At 36.1% G+C, this 20230-nt stretch overlaps 1 protein-coding gene across 3 annotated transcripts in view; it reads right to left on the reverse strand.

Annotated features, from left to right (window-relative positions):
• LOC118520033 (S-adenosyl-L-methionine-dependent tRNA 4-demethylwyosine synthase TYW1) overlaps positions 1-20230 on the reverse strand; it is a 200405-nt gene that overhangs the window by 32241 nt on the left and 147934 nt on the right. For all 3 annotated transcript variants that reach the window (XM_078074515.1, XM_078074516.1, XM_078074514.1), the window contains exon 14: positions 682-792. In XM_078074515.1, the coding sequence (XP_077930641.1) occupies positions 682-792 (111 nt within the window). The remainder of the gene's footprint in view (positions 1-681; positions 793-20230) is intronic.

The following is a 20230-nucleotide window of genomic DNA, read 5'->3' on the forward strand; positions in this document are numbered from 1 at the left end:
GGACCCAGATTCACAAAGACTGTTTAAATAAGAAGAAATAATTGGTCAAGTTTAAAACCTTCTATTTTCGATACTTGAATGACTATTGTTAATACTGTGCAGTTGTTAAAACAGTATTCTGAATAAGTGTTTAAAGTGAGGATATATCTTTTAGAGACATATACTGAAACAGTTACGGATGAGTCATATAATGTAGGACTTTGCTTCAAAATAATAGGGTAAGGCAGAGAAAATGGGTAGGGGTAGAGTAGAAACAAGACTGGTCAGAGTTGGTAACTTTTGAAGCCAGGCGATGACTGGATGGAGGGTCATTAGACCAATCTCTCTACTTCTGTTTATGTTTGAAATTTTCCACAATAAAAGTTTATTTTAAAGCCAACCAATTCCTCACTATAACACTATTTTATTTCTCAAAATATTAATGTTACAATGTAGTTTTTAATTATTCATTTTGTGTTGACTGTCTACCTCTCTATAAATATAAGCTTTATAAGAGCAAAAGCTTAGTCTTTACTGTTATTATCCCCAATGCCTAGAACAGTGCCAGGTTCTTGATCAATACTTCTGAATGAATAAATAAAACATCTGGGATCCCCCCGTAGAGTTTTAAAAGATGCTAACTTCACCGTGGCCAACAAAGCACCATGGGAAATACGATGACACTGGCCAGAAGGAGCTTACCTTCACTTCGATGAAGTCGGGATTCCCCAGGGACACCAGCTCAGCATAGGCCTGGAGTTCATCCACATTCCATGCTTTCACTAGAGTCAGTCTGTACACAGTACGCTGTTGCTAAAACAGAGGAAAAGCCAACTTTGTCTTTATCTTGGTGGAAGTCACACCTAGGAAGATTCTCAAATTTCTTCAATGAGAACCCAGCTTAGGTGAAATTCAGTATGAACTTTTGTAAGTCGAAGTTGTATTTTGTAGAAAGATGAAAAAAATGTACACGATATAGTAAGATTCCCATAAGCCTTTTAGGGGCACAGATGCTAGCATTTATCTTTTCTCACTCATAATCTCTAACACTAGATTAGGCACCCAAATGTTTCTTGACAACTACACAATGAATTAGATGTAGTAAGGAACAGCAAATTGACCAAATAGTTTAAGACTGTTGAAAACTAATTCAAATAACCTTCAGGCTTTCAGGTACCAATCACTCAAGTGTTTATGATAAGAATTTCTGATGACTCTTGTCTGCTTTCCTGCTCTCTCGTCATTTAATGATCTTGTTGGCAGAAAAGGCACATTTATGAACTGTCAGTGTTGTCACCTGTTTACCCTTTAACCAAAAGAGGTACTGGTTTTCTGAAAAGCAATTAGACAACAGACATCAAAGGCTTTAAAAAGTTTATGCTCTTTGACTTTGTAACTCCCTTCCAGGACCCAAGACAAATTTTTAAATGTTCAAAGGCTTATTTCAACATCTCAGAACATTACTAATAATAGTTGAAAACCTAAAGCAAGAGTGGGGGGCAGGATCTATGACTTGCCTCTAACCAATAGTGTATGGTAAAGGTGATGTGATGTACGTGCTTATGTGTGAATGATTACATCCATCTGCAGCAAGTTCTCAGGCAATATCCATGCTTTAAGTAGCAATGTTCAAAATACTTGAGAGAAAAACAAAGTGAGGTGAGAAATGAACAAAATGACATCAACCTCTCTACTTTTGTCTATGTTTGAAGATTTCTGTAATTAGTGAAAAAGAAGAAACACTTGAGATCTTTAGTGAAAAAAACTAATGAACAGTATTAGGCAGCCATACCATAAAATTTTCTCAAAAATTATTTTAAAATACAGTATATAATGCATGAAAAGACAGAAATCTTCCAAATTCCTCTTACATAACTAGAATTCATCTAACAAAAATGGCAGAGAACTGCAGACCACTCTCATTTGTACTTATATACACAAAAATCTTACAGAAATTTTAGCAGATAAGATTCGGCACTATGTTAAAAATTCTAGGAATGTGGGGCGCCTGTGTGGCTTAGTCAGTTGAGCGTCCGACTCTTGATTTCGGCTTAGGTCATGATCTTGGGATCGTGGGATGGAGCCCCGCATCAGGCTCTGCGCTCAGCGAGGAGTCTGCTTGAGATTCTCTCCCCCTCTCCCTCTGCCCCTCCCCGGGCTCATGGTCTCTCTCTAAAATAAATAAATAAAATCTTAAAAAAAATTCTAGGAATGCAAAGATGATTCATTACATGGTTCAACACAGAAAAATCCACGTGGTCATCTTCAGAGATACACAAAGATATTTGATATAACTTAACAAGCCATCCCTAATTTTAAAACAAAGTAGAATAAACAATCAAAGACCATTTGGTAACTAAACAATTAAAACACATTGTTAACATAAAGAAAACACTTTCCAGTCAATAGTCAAATTCATTCTCAGTCATTTAAAAAATACAGGCATTCCCATTTAGTCAGACTAACAGAAGAATGTCCACTCTGTTGTTTTTATCAACACTTCCCCTGAAAGTTAAAATCAAAGCAATAAGGCAAGGGAACAAGAAATATTGGATACTATACAAAAAATAATTACTTGCAAATGATATAACTGACTTCTTGGAAGCCTAAGAAAGTCAACTAAAAAATTATGCTAAGGAAAAGTGGCCAGTTACTAAATAAAAGTATAAAAACGAACAACTTTCCTGGCATAGATTAGTGGAGTAAATATGGGTGCTGGGGCCAGACTGAATCCCAGACCACATACTTAGCTACCTTTACCCCTCTGTTCTCGGTTTCTTCTTTTTTTTTTAAGATTTTTATTTAATTACTTGAGAGAGAGCACAGAGAGAGAGGGAGAAGCAGACTTCCTGCTGAGCAGAGAGCCTGACGTGGGGGCTTGATCCCAGGACCCCCGGGATCGTGACCTGAGCCGAAGGCAGATGCTTAACAACTGAGCCATCAGGCGCCCGTGTTCTCAGTTTCCACCCTGTGTAAAATGGGGGTCCTACACAGGATAAAAAGCATGAATCCATGTAGAACTTAGAACCCAGACTGACACCAGTAGGTCCTAAACAGTATTAGCTACTAGATCCCAGCAACGACCATTATGAAATGCAAGGCAAGGCAAATTCTACTTACAATTGTAAAATACATTTATAAAATACCTAGTAATTAGTTTGTGAAATAACATGGACAGTCAAGAAAATAAACTTTTCTTTCTTGGAGAGTCAAAAGTTATATGTGGGTTTTTTACTGGGGGGCGTCAATACCCCTAATATCCACATTGTTCAAGGGCCAACTGTATAAATGATACACATATCTTATATATTACAGTATATTATATGTATTATAGTATACTATTATATATAACGTATAATGGATATATATCATACCCAAAAGAATGAACAAACTTCATAATACAAACTAACCTATCCAGTGGCCTTGATAAATTCACTTGTTAATTTTAATTGTTTATTTTATTGGACTTTGTATACAAAATGTCATCTACAATAAAGTTTTTTTACTTCAAAAAAAAAAAAAAAAGAAAAGAAAAGAAACTTTTCTGAGACCTAAACAAAAACTCACCTACATGGAGAGCCATGATAGATTTATAAGCAGAATGTTAACTCCAGTGGGAGTTTAAAATTCCTTTGAACAAATAAACTGGCCATGATACCAACGGTAACAATAGCAGGAGTTAGCAATCACTTAGCACTTACCACACGCTGTGGTTTTAAGTGCTTAATATCATAGCAAAGACTCCAATATTTGTCCAATCTTTACAACAAATCTTACAAAATAGGTTTGATTATTATCTTCACATTACAGTTATGAAATTGAGGCCTAGAGTGGTTGAATGAATTTCCCAAAGTTACACAGCTGGAAAGCAGCAAGGCTGGGATGTGAACCCAAATAGTATGGCTCTCTCCAACCCTAACCCTAACCCTAACCTTTTAAAATTGTGAAATGAAACATACAAAGAGAAACGTGTATAAAACATGTATGTGTAGCTAAAGGGGTTAATATAAAGAAAACACCCAACGCTCAGCCACCATCTGTCCCCTTTGTCCCAAAGACACCTAATATCCTGATGTTCACATTACTGTTTTAGATTTTTGCCTGTTTGAAAGCTACATAAATGGAACCATTGTTCTTTTGTGTCTTGCTTCTGTCATTCAACGTACTTATATAAAATGCATCCATGTCACTGGATATTGACATTTTCTCATTTTCTTTGTCATCCAGTATTCCATTATTGGAATATACAACAATTTATTCAACCATTCCCCCACTGATAGACATTTGGATCACTTCCACTTTTTCGCTGTTACATAAAAAATGCTGTTACATTTTTATGACACTGGAGTTTAATTCTGCCTGCTCTAGGAAACTGTATGAAATGCTATTATGACATATATTCTTTTAGGTCTGGCTTCTTTCATGGAATTTGATGTTTGTGAGATTATCCATACTGTTGGACCTAGCTGTACAGACATTTTCATTCCCATTTAGTGCTCCAGTATATGAATATACTACTAGTGAAAGTTGCCTGTTTTTTCCCAGTTTGGGTCTCTTACAAAATAACGTTGCCATCAGCGTTATTATACTTAACTCTTGGGATGCACGAGAGCACATATTTTTCCTGGATGCACCTCAGAGCAGAAATGCCGGGTCACCGGATGTGTATTCACGCAACGCTAGCAGATACTGCCAGCCCAGCTCCCCAAGTCACTCCACCATACTTTCACCCGCAGTGTCTCGGAGTTCCAGCTTTTCTTCACAACACTTGGTGGTGTTAGTCTTCGAATTCTGCCACCCTTGCATTGTTTTATTTTGTATTTGCCTGATTACTAAAGAAGTTGGTTATGTTTCTGGCCATTTGGATGTTGGCTTTTGTGAAGTACTTGTTCTAGTGTTTTTAGATATTTCTCTATCGGGCTGTCTTTTTCCTACTGATTTTTTTTTTTTTTCAAATTCTTTTTATATTCTGGCTATAAGAGGGCTATTATAAATGTCTTAGAAATATTTCCACATACTTTATGGCCTTCCTTTTCACGTTCTTCGTATCTTTTGATCAGCAGAAATAACTAATTTTCATACCTTTTTATCTATAGCATATTTATAATCAAATCACTGTAGACAAAGAGAAGCATTATGGGGTTACTGGAAAAGGAATATTATTGGACTTGATTAGATTAGTTTATTTCAAATTATCAACTTCACATTCTGGGTTTTGCTGTGTCTGTGGGGAGCTTGCTCAATGGAATCATTTCAGAGACTTTATTTAAAGTCTGTTTAAAATTAGTTAAAGCAGTTCCTAAGGCTCTAGAAGAACAAAAGGGTGTTAGACTAGTTAGATTAGATTAAAACAAAAACTGGGTGCAGATGTTGCTTGAAAGGTGAAAGCTGGAATTTCCTTTGCAAAGGAAATACTTAACACTGTTATTTTATCCTTCTTTTTGTTAAAAAAAGAAAAAAGTGTAAACTGGATGGTATTCATTTAATTTGAATTAAACTTGTTTTTTTTTCCAGTTTGTGGATTTAGTACTTTTAATTTGCATAGGCTCTGGAATGGTTATTACTGCAGAATTTTCTGCATGTGGCATATTATCTGTAGGGACAGGTATAGTGTGATACCACAGAATACAAAAATGAGCATGAAGGTATTTAATTCAGGCAAACAGTTTAGCTACTTGCTGTTTAGTGTTCAATGTTATTTGTAAAATGTCACAATGTGATTTGTCAAAAATGTCAAGAAGTTGGCATGTTATAATTTCACGTATTTTCTGTTAAATTTGAGAGTCTAGATTCCCCGACCTGCCCAGTGGTGCACACAAACACAGTAATATAGGGGGCTCAGGGGAGATATCTGAAAGTAATATCACATCAAATGTGGCTGGTCTCTAGCAAGAGGCCTAGATATCTGTTCACCTCTAAAATTTAAACCAGATCTTTGTGACAGATTTTAAATTTGTGTTTTAACTTACACTGTTCTTAGAGGGAAGCAATACATGAACTGAAAATACCTGGACTAAAAACTGAGGTCAAAATACCAAAGGTAAATGTTAAATGCTTATCAAAGGGAACTGAGGGAGAAAAGGATTAAGTACAAAGTAGAAAAGGCCTGAGTAGTCAGGAAGGACTGGAGAAAAGAGGAAAAAGTATCAGATGATAAAAGAACCACAGAGTAACAATTAAGCTATGGTTCTGGAATCAACTGTGTGAGTTCAGGCATGCCCCCGCCACCCCCCCCCCCCCCCCGCCCCATGCCTCTGCAAAATGGGAGAGTAATAGTGTCAGCATCCTGCGGTGTTATTGTAAACTTAAAAGCACTAAAACAAAGGACTTAGACCACGGTCTGGCACAAAGAAAGGTATGAATAAATTTCAGCTACTATCAGCACCACCACCAGCTGCTCCACAGATATGTCTGTTTACACAGGCATCAACCACTAGTCCCTGGGTCCCTCTCTGTGCCAGGCATAATTCTAGGTGCTGGAGATACAACACTGAACAAAGCAAACAAAGTGCTGTCTGTTGTGTGTAAGTGAACAAAACCAGAGTCAGAAAAAATTAGCAACAGTAGTAACACCAAAAGAGCAGAGGAGCTGGGAAACCAGCAGAGGTAAGATTCCACCACTGCTGCCTTTTGCACTAACTCCTCAATTTACAAAACCAAAGTGAATGTTGACCAAATTGCATGCTTGTCAAAAAGTTAATTCTGAACTGAATGACTTAAAGCAAAAACAAACAAACAAAACCCCTCAAAATTAAAACAATTCCTCACTGATGACTATTGTTTCTAAAAACAAAGGAGCATTCAATACCTCTACTAGAAACTGGGCAATCTATCAAACTCCTTAGAAACCATACCTATTATTGAAATGGCTTTGTTTTTTTTTTTTAAGATTTTATTCATTTATTTGATTGACAGAGAGAGAGGGAACACAAGCAGGGTGAGGGGCAGAGGGAGAAGCAGGCTTCCTGCTGAGCAGGGAGCCCGATGCAGGGCTCGATCCCAGGACCCTGGGATCATGACCTGAGCTGAAGGCAGTCGCTTAACTGACTGAGCCACCCAGGCGCCCCTGAAATGGCTTTAAACTAAGTTTTATACTATTTGTGAGAGACAAAACAAAATGTGTCAATCTGGTAAGTCAAATAAACAAAGAACAAGAAAATAAATTCAAAGATACAACTCATGATGCAACCAAATGAAACATTCTTTACATTCAAAGATAAGCAGGAAAACTGTTATAGAATTACTCTCAAAATAAATTAAGTAACCAACCAATTTCAACCTTAATGAACAACTGAAAATGCAGATCAAGGAAAGAGGGTAAAGACAATGTTATAAGACTCAGTGAAGAAAATCTGACCCAACAGGAAATCATTAAAGGAAACACATCAAGCTACTAATAATGTTTACTTCCCCAAAAGGAAGAGAAGGGTTGTAGGTTTATTATTTACATTTCTTCTTAAAGATCCATAAAACACCATGAAGTGTACTAATACACACATTACAAAAGTCTCAGGAGAGAAAAGAAAAAATGGCAAAAAGAATATTTGAAAAAAGAATGGCCAAAAACTTCAAAAATTTGATGAAAAACATAAATCTACACATCCAAGAAGCTCAACAAACTCCAAAAAGGATAAACTCAGAGACCCATACTAAGACACATTATAATCAAACTGTCAAAAGACAAAGAGAATCTTGAAAGCAGCAAAACAGTAGTGACTTATCACCTATGAGAGATCCTTGATAAGATTTAGAACTAATTTCTCATATTTCTCATCACCAACCACAGTAGTCAGGAGGCAATGGGATGACATTTAAACAGATGAGAGGAAAAAAAACTGTCAAGCAGGAATATTATACCTGGCAAAACTATCCTTTAAAAAATAAAGGAGAAACTAAGCCACTCCCAGATGAAAAAAAGCTGAGGGAGTTCACTGTGAGCAGACTGCCCTAGGAGAAATGGTAAAGGGAGTCCTTCAGAACAACAGGAAAGGACACCAGAGAGTAACGTGAAACCAAATGAAGAAATAAAGAACTCCAATAAAGGTAACTACATTAGGATAAATATAAAAGCCAGTATTACTCTATTTTTGGTCTGTAACTCCTCTTTTTGTTTCCTATGTGATTTGAAAGACATCTACATAAAAGAGTAATTACAAATCTGTGTTAAATGGGCATGCAGTATATAAAAATGTAATCTGTGAAATTAACAACATAAAGGAGGAAGCCAGAGCTGCACAGGATCAGTTTTTGTATGTACTTAAAGTTAATTTAGCAGGAATTCAAAATAGACTGTTATAAATTAAATGTCTTTTCTACTATTAAGAAAATAACTTAAAAAAACATAGAAAAAGGAAAATGAAGAGGGAATCAAAAGGTACACAGGAAAAAAAAATCAAACTAAAAAGGGCAGTACTGGAAGAAATGAAAACAAAAAGATGCAAGACATATAGAAAACAAAAATCATACAAGTCTTTATCATAATCACTTTAAATGTAAGTTGACTGGGCGCCTGGGTGGCTCAGTTGGTTAAGCGACTGCCTTTGGCTCAGGTCATGATCCCAGAGTCCTGGGATCGAATCCCACATCGGGCTCCCTGCTCAGTAGGGAGTCTGCTTCTCCCTCTGACCCTACCCACTCTTGGGCTCTCTCTATCTCACACTCTCCCTCTCTCAAATAAATAAATAAAAATCTTTTTAATAAATAAATAAATAAACAAATGTAAGTTGATTAAATTCACCCATTAAAAAACAGAATGGATTTTTCTTAAAAAAATTGAAGACTTCTATGCTGTCTACAAAATAGGTTCACTTTAGATCCAAAGATACAAACAGGTTGAAAGTGAAAGGATGGAAAAATTACATTGCATGCAAACAGTAACCAAAAGAGAGCTGGGGTGGCTATACTCATAACAGACCAAATAGATTTTAAGTAAAAGATCATTACAAGAGACAAGAAAGGTCCTTATATATTGATAAAATGGCTAACTCATCAAGCCAGAACAATTATAAACATACATGCACCAAACAACAGGCACACAGGGGATCATCAACAAGATTAACAGCCAATTTCTCATCAGAGTATTGCCAAACCAGGAAATCCCACATGAGCCTTTGGTGTCCAGAGCTTTTATTGGAGCTCCATCACATACTGCCCACATGGCTAAAGTTGGGTTTCCAGACCCTCCTGGAGGTTCAAGGTCATACTTTTAGTTATCAGTTCCTCTGGAGATTGGAACTAATAATGAAATTAATTATGAAACCAATAAGGCTCCAAAGTCTCCACCATAAATCATATTTCTAGACTGTCCAGTGACCAAAGCCCCCATGCAAACAAAGATAATCCTATCATGTAGGACATTCCGAGAATCAAGAGATCATCTCCCAGCAGCTGAGGGCAAAAGCCATACATCTTAGGTAAAGTTAATTTTTCACTACACACCAATGGGTCAGAGGAAAAATGAAAAGGGAAAATACTTTGAGATAAATAAAAACAAAACCACAACATACCAAAACTTATGAAAAACTGAAAAAGCAGTGCTTGGAGAAAAATTAATAGCTGTAAACACCTACAAAAAAAAAAAAAAATCTCAAACATTAACCTAAGTTCACACCTCAAGTATCTAAAAGAGTAAATTAAAACAAAAGCAAGGGGCGCCTGGGTGGCTCAGTCGTTAAGCGTCTGCCTTCAGCTCAGGTCATGATCCCAGGTTCCTGGGATCAAGCCCCACATCGAGCCCCACATCGGGCTCCCTGCTCGGCAGGAAGCCTGCTTCTCCCTCTCCCGCTCCCCCACTTGTGTTCCCTCTCTCGCTGTGTCTCTCTCTGTCAAATAAATAAATAAAATCTTAAAAAAAAAAAAAAGCAAAAAGTAAGAAAGAAATAATAAAGATGAGAACAGAAGTAAAAGAGAGAATGGAGAAACACTGGAGAAGAAAGAAACCCCAAGTTGGTCCTATGAAAATATCAACACAATTGACAAACCTGTAACTAGACTAAAAAAGAGAGAAGACACAACTAAAATCAGAAATGAAAATGGAGACAATACTGCCAAGCCTGCAGAAATAAAAAGGGGTATAAGAGAATACTGTGAACAACTGTATGCCAACAAATTAGATATAACCTAAATTAAATGGACAAATTCCTAGAAACACACAAATTGCCAAAAATGACTCACAAAGAAATAGAAAATCTCAACAGATCTATAACAAGTAAAGAGATTAAGTCAGTAATCAAAAAACTCCCAACCAAAAAAAGTCCAGAAGCAGATGGCTTCACTGGTGAATTCTGCCAAACATTTCAAGAATAATTCTCAAACTCTTCCCATTAAGAGGAGAAAAGGGAATACTTTTGAACTCCTCTGAGGCCACATTATCTTTGAGCCAAAGATAGCACAAGAAAAATATCCGGTATCCCTTATGAACATAAATGCAGAAATCCTCAATGAAATGCTATCACACCAAATCCAATAGCATATTAAAATATTATGCAGCATGAATAAGTGGGATTTAGCAACTGGGTAAGGAGGATGGAGAGTAACTACTTACTGGATACAAGACTTTATTTTGGAATGATGAAAATGTTTAGGAACTCAGTAGAGGTAGTAATTGAATAACATCATGAATGTGTCAGTGAATTCTTTACTATAAAATGTTTAACTTTATGTTATTTGAATTTCATCTCAATAAAAAATTTAAAATTCCTGTCAAAATTCCAGCTGCCCATTTTTCGGGGGTGGGGGGTGGAGCTGATTTTCAAGATGCATAGAGAAATGCATATGGACCCGAACAGCCAAAATAACTTTGAGAAAGAACAAATCTGGGAGACTCACACTTCCTGATTTCAAGACTTACTCAAAGCTATAATAATCAAGATTGTGTGATACTGGCATAAGAACAGACATATGGATCAATGGGACAGAAATGAGTCTAGAAGTGAAACCACACATAGACAACTGATCTGACAAGCATGTCAAGTCCATTCAGTGGAGGAAAAATAGTCTCTCGACAAACAGTCCTGAGACAGCTGGATATTCACATGCAATGTATGAAGTGGAAACCCTACCTCATATTGCACATGAAAATTAAGTCAAAATTGATCAAAGATCTATATGTAAGAGCTAAGAAATGAAACTCTTTCAAAAGCACAAGCAACAAATGAAAAAAAAATAAGTCGAACTTCATCAAAATGAAAAACTTTTGTGCTTCAGTCCAGCGGTTCCTCAAAAAGTTAAACATACAATTATCGTAAGACCTAATAATTCCATTCCTAGGCAGATACACCTGAAAGAATTAGAAACATGGGTTCACACTAAAACTTGAACATGAATATTCACAGCCTGTTATTTATAAGAGCCAAAAAGCAGGAACAACCTAATGTCCATCAGCTGAAGAATGGATAAACAAAGTGTAGTGTATCCATACAATGGAGTATTATTCAGCTAGAAAAACAAAGGATGAGGTTCTGATTCAAGCAATTACATGAATGAATCTTGAAAACAATTATGCTAACCGAAAGAAGCCAGACACTATTAAAATGGTCTGGAATTAAATAATGCTAACGGTTGCACAATTTTGTGAATAACCTAAAGGCCAGTGAATCTATACATTTAAAAAAGGTAAATTGGGACACCTGGGTGGCTCAGTCATTAAGCATCTGCCTTTAGCTCAGGTCATGATCCCAGGGTCGTGGGATGAGTCCCACATTGGGTTCCTTGCTCAGCGGGGAGCCTGCTTCTCCCTCTGCCTGCGCGCTCTCTCTCTCTCGCTGACAAATAAATAAATAAAATCTTAAAAAATAAATAAATAAAAATAAAAAATAAAAAGGTAAATTTATGCTCTGTGAATTATATCTCAATTTTTTTTAAAGATTTTATTTATTTATTTGAGAGAGAGAGCATGAGAGGGGGTAGGGTCAGAGGGAGAAACAGACTCCCTGCTGAGCAGGGAGCCTGATGCGGGACTCGATCCCGGGACTCCAGGATCATGACATGCGCTGAAGGCAGTCGCTTAACTGACTGAGCCACCCAGAAGCCCTCAATTTTAAAAATAAGAAAAAGACTGAATATCTATAAGCATCTCAGGAGGTCAGAAAGTGAATGGTAATCTAAAAATAGGAAATAAAAGCAGAAATTAACGTAAGATGAAATACCTATAATATATGGTGAACTATCAGAAGAATTAATATTGTTAAAATGTCTGTAATACCCATAGATAGTTACCTATAGATTCAATGCAATCCCTATCAAAATTCCAATGGGATTTCACCAAATCAGAAAAAACAATCTGAAAATTTGTATGGAACCACAAAAGACCCTCAATAACCAAAGCAATCTTAAGAAAAAAGAACAATGCTGGAGGCCTCACATTTCCGGCTTTCAAAGTTTACTACAAAGCCATTGTAATCAAACCAGTGTGGCACTGACATAAAGACAGACACATAAACCGATGGAACAAAGAGCCCAAAATAAACCCCTGCATGTACAGTCAACTAATATTTGACTAGGGAACCAAGAATACTAAATGGGGAAAGGATAGTCTCTTCAATAAACAGTGATAGGAAAACTGGATAATCACATACAGAGCAACGAAAAAGGACCCCTATCTTACAACACACACAAAAATTAACTTGAAATGGATTAAAGACTTAAACATACGACCTGAAACCATAAAATTCCTAGAAGAAAACAGAGAAAAAGTTCTCTGACACTAATTTTAGCAATGACTTTTTGGATATGACAACAAAAGCATAAGCAGCAAAAACAAAAACAGACAAATGGGACTACATCAAACTAAAAAGCTTCTGCACAGCAAAGGAAACCATCAACAAAATGAAAAGACAACCTATGGATGGGAGAAAATATTTACAAACGATTTTCTGAGAAAGGGTTAATATCTAAAGAACTCCAACTCAGTAACAAAAAAACACAAACAATTTGATTTTAAAATGGGCAGAGGAACGGAACAGACATTTTTCCAAAGAAGACATCTAAATGGCCAACAGGTACATGAAAAGATGCTCAATATCAGGGAAATGTAAATCAAAACCACAATGAGGTATCTGCTCACCCATGTTAGAATAGCGATCCTTGAGAAAACAAGTGTTGACAAGGATGTGGAAAAAAGAGAACCCTTTTTAGATTTCGGGTTCAGGGAACTGTTAGTGGTAATGTAAATTGGTACAGTCACTATGGAGAGCAGTATGAAGGAGTCTCAAAAAATAAAAAAAATATAACTGGCATATGATCCAGCAACTTCTTTGGGTATATATCCAAAGGAAATGAAAACAGGATATTCAAAATAGTCAATATATGGAAACAACCTAAGTGTCTATAAACAGATGAACAGTTAAAGAACCTGTGACGTGGTGTATACACACACACAAACACACACACACTGGAATATTACTCAGCCATGAGAAAGAAGAAAATACTCCCATTTATGACAAAATGGATAAACATGGGCATCAAAGACCTTATAATAAGAGAGGTAAATCAAACAGAAAAAGACAAATACAACTTGTCGACCCTTGGACGACATAGTTTTGAACTGTGTGGGTCTACTTACACATAGATTTTCAGTAAATATATACATACAGTACTGTAAATGTATTTTCTCTTCCTTGATGTTCTCAGTAACATTTTCTTTTCTCTAGCTTACTTTATTGTAAGAATATAGTATAATATATAGAACATTCAAAATATGTGTTGGAAGAGTCAAAAGTTAATATGCAGATTTTCCACTGCACAGTGGATTGGTGCCCTGAACCCCTATGATGTTTAACAGTCAACTGTATGATATCACTTATATGTGGAATTTACAAAAGCTGAACTAATGGAAACAGAGCAGGATGGTGGTTACTAGGGGCTAGGGGGTGGGGGAATTGGAGAAATTTTAGTCAAAGGATACAAACTTGCAGTTACAAGATGAATAAAGTTCTGGAGATGTAATGCACAGCACTGTGATTAGTAGTTAACAATATCCTACATCATATACTTCAAAGTTGCTAAGAGACTAATCTTAAATGTTCTCACCATAAAGAAAAAGATAATTATTGGATGTGATGGAAGTGTTAGCTTACACTACCATGGTTATCATATTGCATTATATAAATGTATCAAATGAACACACCTTAAACTTACAAAATGTCACATCAATTATCCATTATAACTCAACAAAAAAATAGAAATGAGCAACAAGTATGGATACTTGATCTATTACAAAACTGACACTATAGAACAAGGTAGAAATGGATGGTATTTTAAATAAAGAGTCCTGGGTGAAATGGATGTTCATGTAAGGAGTTAAAAGCACCCACACTTAAAAAAATTCTTTAATGGAATTAAATGTGAAAGAAAAACAACAAAATATTTAGAAAATAAGAATCTCTTCTTAACTTTCTTAAACAGTTTAAAACACACTCAACAGAAAAGCAAGCCTGATTAAGCTGGACTGTATTAAAATTAGCAACTTCTCCTTATCAAAAGATATGATACAAGAAAGAGACAAGCCATAGAGTGAAAAAAGAGATTTCCTCATATCTACCAAACCAATAAGAAAAAACACAAATGCAAAAGAAATATTGGCAAAAGCCATAAATGTTCCTGTATGGCCTTGAATAAGAATGGTTTTTATAATTTATTGACAGTGAACACTAACTTTGAAGCAAGTATCCTTCTCAGAAGAGGGTATCCAAATGACCAATGAATAGAAATGCAAATTAAATCCACAAGAAAATATTGTTTCACAACCACCACAAAGACTGACAAAACCAGTTGGTGGCAAGGATGCAAAACAACTGGTACACACTGCTGTTAGGAGTGTAAATTCATACATTACTTTAGAAATTGTTTGGCATTTCTACTAAAGCTGAATGCATGCATACCAAATGATCCAGCAATTCTACTCCTAGATATATAGCCAACATTAATGAGCAAATACATACACCAAAAGACATGTATAGGAATATTACTAATAGGATGATTCATGATAGCCAAAAACTGGAACGATGTGACTATTCTTCAACAGTAAAATAGATTAACTGTAGCATATTCACATAATGAAATAAAACAGTGGAAATGAACGGACTACAACTGTACACGGCATCATGGATCAATCTAACAAACATGTAAAGCAAAATATAGTTGACCCTCGAACGACATGGGTTTGAACTGCACAGATCCACTTATATGTGAATTGTTTATGGTACAGTATTATAAATGTATTTTCTCTTCCTTATGACTTTCTTAATAACATCTGCCTTTCTCTAGCTTACTTTATTGTAAGAATACAGTACATAATACATATAACATACAAAATATGTGCTAATCGACTATGTTATCGGTAAGGCTTCTGGTCAACAGCAGGCTTTCAGTAGCTGGTTTTGGGGGGCAAAAGTTATACATGGATTTTCAACTCACAAGGGGTCGGTACTCCAACCCCAGCATTGTTCAAGGGTCAGTTCTGTACTGTATAATTCCATTTCAGTAAAGTTCAAAAACAGGGAAAACTATCTTACAGTGTTAGAAGTCAAAACAGTGATTATTTTTAGACAGAAGAGGGGCTAATGACCAGGAGGAAACATGAATGGTGCAAAAGGGTGACTCTGAAGGTGCTCCTTTTTTTTTAAAGATTTTATTAATTTATTTGATAGAGAAAGCGAGAGAGCACAAGCAGGGGGAACAGTAGAGGGAGAGGGAGAAGCAGGCTTCCCGCCAAGCAAGGAGCCCGATGCGGGGCTCGATCCCAGGACCCCGGGATCATGACCTGAGCCGAAGGCAGACGCTTAACCATCTGAGCCACCCAGGCGCCCCTGAAAGTGCTCTTAATACTACTGCTGAATAGAGAGGTGTGTTTGTTTTGTAATAATTCACCACACTGTCCACTTAAGCTCTGTGCACTTTTCTGTTAAGTATGATATACTCTAACAATAAATCCTGTGAGAGAGAAAATATATGCAAAATGCTGGGAAAAGGCATTCATTTTTTTAAAGCCCTTATATGTTATATACAGAAGTATTCATGGGTAAAGTGATGTATTTATTTGACCTGAAATATTCCAATTCCTCCTCCACCCCAAAAACACAGGGGAGACAGATGAAACAAGAAATGAAGAGTGCCGATAGTTGTCAAAGTGAAGATCATAGTTACACAGGAATTCATTCTATTACTCTCTTTTCCCTTGCGTGTTTTAAAAATCTATAATAAAAAGTTTAAAAATACATAACTGTGAGTTAGACAGAATTCTGTTGTTTCTAATTAGGCAGCTTTCAGTGCTACATATTCTGGATGAGGTTATTATATCCCAGGACTACAGCTCTTAATTTCGACGATTTATCTTGACAGTTGCAATTCAAGACGACTCGAGTTGAAGCTGTGTCAAAACAAGATAAAATGGTCTCCTAAAATATGGTACTGAGTTACTAGTAATCAAAGAAATGCAAATCGAAACAGTAATGAGTTACCATTTTGGGTTATCAAATTGGTAAAGATTTTTTAAAATAGCAATATCCAATGCTGCCTAGAGTTTAGCAAGACAGGCATACTCACTCACTGATGGTAAAAGCAGAATTCAGTAAAAACATTTTGGAAAGTAACACAGCAACATGATTAAAGAACCTGAAAAATACTCAAATCTGTTTTGACCCAATAATTGTACTTCTAAAATTTTCACCTTTGGAAATGATAAAAATTGTGGACAAATACTGATAAATAAGAACGTTCATTCCAGCTTTATTTATAATAATGAGGTATTATAAACTCTCAAGAGCTTCAATCCCAAGAAAGAGCAAGATGATTTATGACACAGCTATTTAACAGTGAAGATGATATTTCAGAGCAGTGGTTACGAATCCTAACATGGCAGGAAGCACACTCCTAACAAAAGGAGAGAGCTCAATGGAGACGTAATTTTCAGAAAGGGGTAAGAAATGGGGAGGGGGACTTGTGTTTTTGTACTTGTTCTTATTGAGAATAACTGGTTTTAGAAGAATGTTTAATGATAAGGGATAATTTTTATGTAACAGTGTTGAATTTTTAGAAGGCTAAAAACAAAACTGTACATAGATGGTATTATTAATGACAGAAATAAGGCGTGGAAGGAAATATAATGAAAGTTGTGGGATCAGAAACATGTACACACACACATATTTTTTAATAGTACTGACTCTTGAGGTGAGACTAAATCAGCTTAACAGTCTCTTGATATTCCTGATCTCAACTATCCATTATAGCAGATGGCTTAAACTAAATTCTCCTGCCCAAAGACCAGAGATTTAGTAAAGGATATAGAAAAAGATCTGCCATAGATTCAGCAGAGCCTCAGAAGACCATGCATATCCACTTGAATATGAGACAGAGTGTGCCCGGAGTTTGAAGTCAAGTTACTTACAATAGCAAAAAAGAAAGAAGGGCTTGACATTCTCCTGGCAACATGGTTAATATGCAGGAAGATGTTGCCTATGTGAAGGAGTAGAAGGAGGGTGAAACCGTATAAGTGATCTATGTATAGGTACAGAATAGACCACAAACGCAGCCACATATTATAAATGCATAAACAGACATACAGGCAAAGGGGTTCATCTCTTGAGGAACCACAAAAGGAGAAAGCTCAGAAGTGCAAAAGGCAAAAGACAAAGGAGGCTAAGAGCACCGGCAGCTGAATGAGACAAGGAGATTGTAAATAAATACCCAATAGCGGGAAAATAAAATTCCCATTAGAAGATTTTAAAAAAAAAGGCAGCAATATTTACACTTCAGAAAAGCCTAAGAGTAATATGGAGCAATGTTTCTCCATCCTTTGGAGGTTGGGAGAAAGGGGAAACTGGGCTCCACTGGCATTTTAACAGGACAGTTTTCACTGTGTGAAAATGACCTGTGCCCTGAGAACCACTAATACAGAAATTTACAACATGGGAATGCAAGGAAAAGGAATGAGAATTAAAAAAAAAAAAAAAGATAAATAAGGGAGAAAGAATGTAAGGAATAAAGACAAAACAAAAATAAATGAAAGAGAATAAATAAATGGTAAGATTTCTAGAGGAAGAAAGAGCTGAGCACAAAAATCATAGGGCCACTCTCTCTACTTTCCACGTGAGAGAACATCTAAAGTCTAAAGCCTCTGCCACAAGGGGAACGTAGGACGTAGCCTATCTACAGAAGAGTAAATACAAGTCAGATAAACAATGTCATAAAACTCAAGAAGTAGAAGATCATGTTACCGCCTACACCAGGGTGCACACACCGACTCCAATCACCAAAGCAACAACATCGACTTGGATGACTGCGGATATTGACAAAAAAGTAGAATCTCTGGCAATGTTCCCACAGGCAAGGTCTACCCATCATCCTGCCGCAGACACAAACAGACACCTGAATCCAGAGTGACAGAAGACGGTATGGGGAGGCTATCTCAGTACAGCCAAAACGATGAGAGAAAGTAAATTTGAAAGGAATATGGAATAGTCAGAAACCATACATCCCTAAATTCAATAAATCCTACAGATCTATTTCTCCAGAAATATTACTTGTAACAATTCATGAGTCCCAATGTTATATACTAAATGCAAACATTTTATAGTTAAGAAACGTTCAGGCTGTTTTAACTCACCAGTTAACCTCCCTGTGCCTAAACTTGGCTGGGGGGGAGGGGGGGTGGGGGGAGATGACTCATTAGAAGGTGACTAAGTCCGTGAAGAGCCTATAAAATTTCCTCCCTGGAAAGCTTAACAGTGACAAGATGTGCCTGTGTGTACAGAACTCTAGCTCACGTCTGACTCATAAGAAAGTGAATCTGGAATGACAGCAAGATGAGCCTGGAAGAAGGGTAGATGGCACTTGCTATACAAATACTAAAATGCCAAAAATTAAGCCTTTCAGCCAAAATCCTTACTTATCTAATTCACATTATTTACCAAATAGTACGTATAATGGACATACAGTCAAAAAGGATACTTCAAGTTCATCTCTTGAGCCATCCCCACTGCAATATAGATGAAATTAAAAATGAAAAGCACACAGATAAAGCTAGCTGAAAAAATATAATGAAACAGCCTTGTGACCAGGAATTGGACCTAGCAGCCTGTCAGAGCACCCACGTGAGCAAAAAATAACCTCCTACTCAAGAAGAGCCTGCAAACAATTTCAAAAGATGTGTGGAAATCTGACATTCCCCAAAGACAGCCAACATAGTCCACAATTAGAAAATAAATTCCAGTAAAAGAAAATTAAAGTGATAGAGCAGGCAACTTTAAAATAAGTGATAAACAGAAGATATGACTTCACAAAGATGGCAACTTTCCCAAATTAAACTACAAATTCAATGCGATTCCAATCAATATCCCAAAGTTGTGTGCTGTATGTGGTTGTGTGTATGAAAACTGACAAATCAGTTCTAAAATAAATATGAAAATGTATTATAAAGGTGCTAAGAATCAGCAAGACAATTTTGAAGAAAAACAATTTTGATGAAGGAAGAGGGGTCTTTGGTGCTAAATATCAACTCTTATAAAGCTATAGTAACCATGTGGCAATGAGACAAGAGAGAAAAATCAATATAACACAGTAGAAAGTTTAGAAAAATCCATGAATATACGAAAACTTGATTACAGCAGGCAGCCATCACAAATCATGGGGCAGAGGATGAATTATTCAAATAACGGATGCTGCTTCAATCAATTATCAACACAGGAGAAAAAGAATCCCTGTTTCATACGATACTTAAAAAAATTAAACAGCTAGATATGCACACATATACATGCGTATGTGTGTATATGCATACACATAGAAAGAGATCTTCAGTCCTTAATAAAAAGCATCTGCAAGTTAATGAAAATCACAAACATTTCAGAAGAATGGTTAAGAAACAAAACATGATTTCACAAAAAATACATACAAATGGTCAAGAAAAATATAGCAAATTATCTTAATACAACAAATAATTAAATACACATTAACACAATGGGCACTGGTAAAAAAAAAAAAAGGTCAAAGCAGCAATGTTCATAATAGACACAAATTGGAAACAACCTTGATGTTCATCAAAGTTGAATAAATTTAAAAAGTTTTGTGACCTATTTACAATGGAATTCGACAGGTCAATAAAAAAAATTACTTACTGCTACATACAATAACACGATGAATTTGATGGGTATAATGCTACTAAGGAAGTTAAGACCAAATAAAAGAGGACATATTGAATGATTCAGAATAGTGGTTACTAGTAGGGAAGGGACATGAAAGAAACATTTAGGGTATTAAT

Source organism: Halichoerus grypus, chromosome 6 (genome assembly GCF_964656455.1).
Source record: "Halichoerus grypus chromosome 6, mHalGry1.hap1.1, whole genome shotgun sequence".
Classification (NCBI taxonomy): domain Eukaryota; kingdom Metazoa; phylum Chordata; class Mammalia; order Carnivora; family Phocidae; genus Halichoerus; species Halichoerus grypus.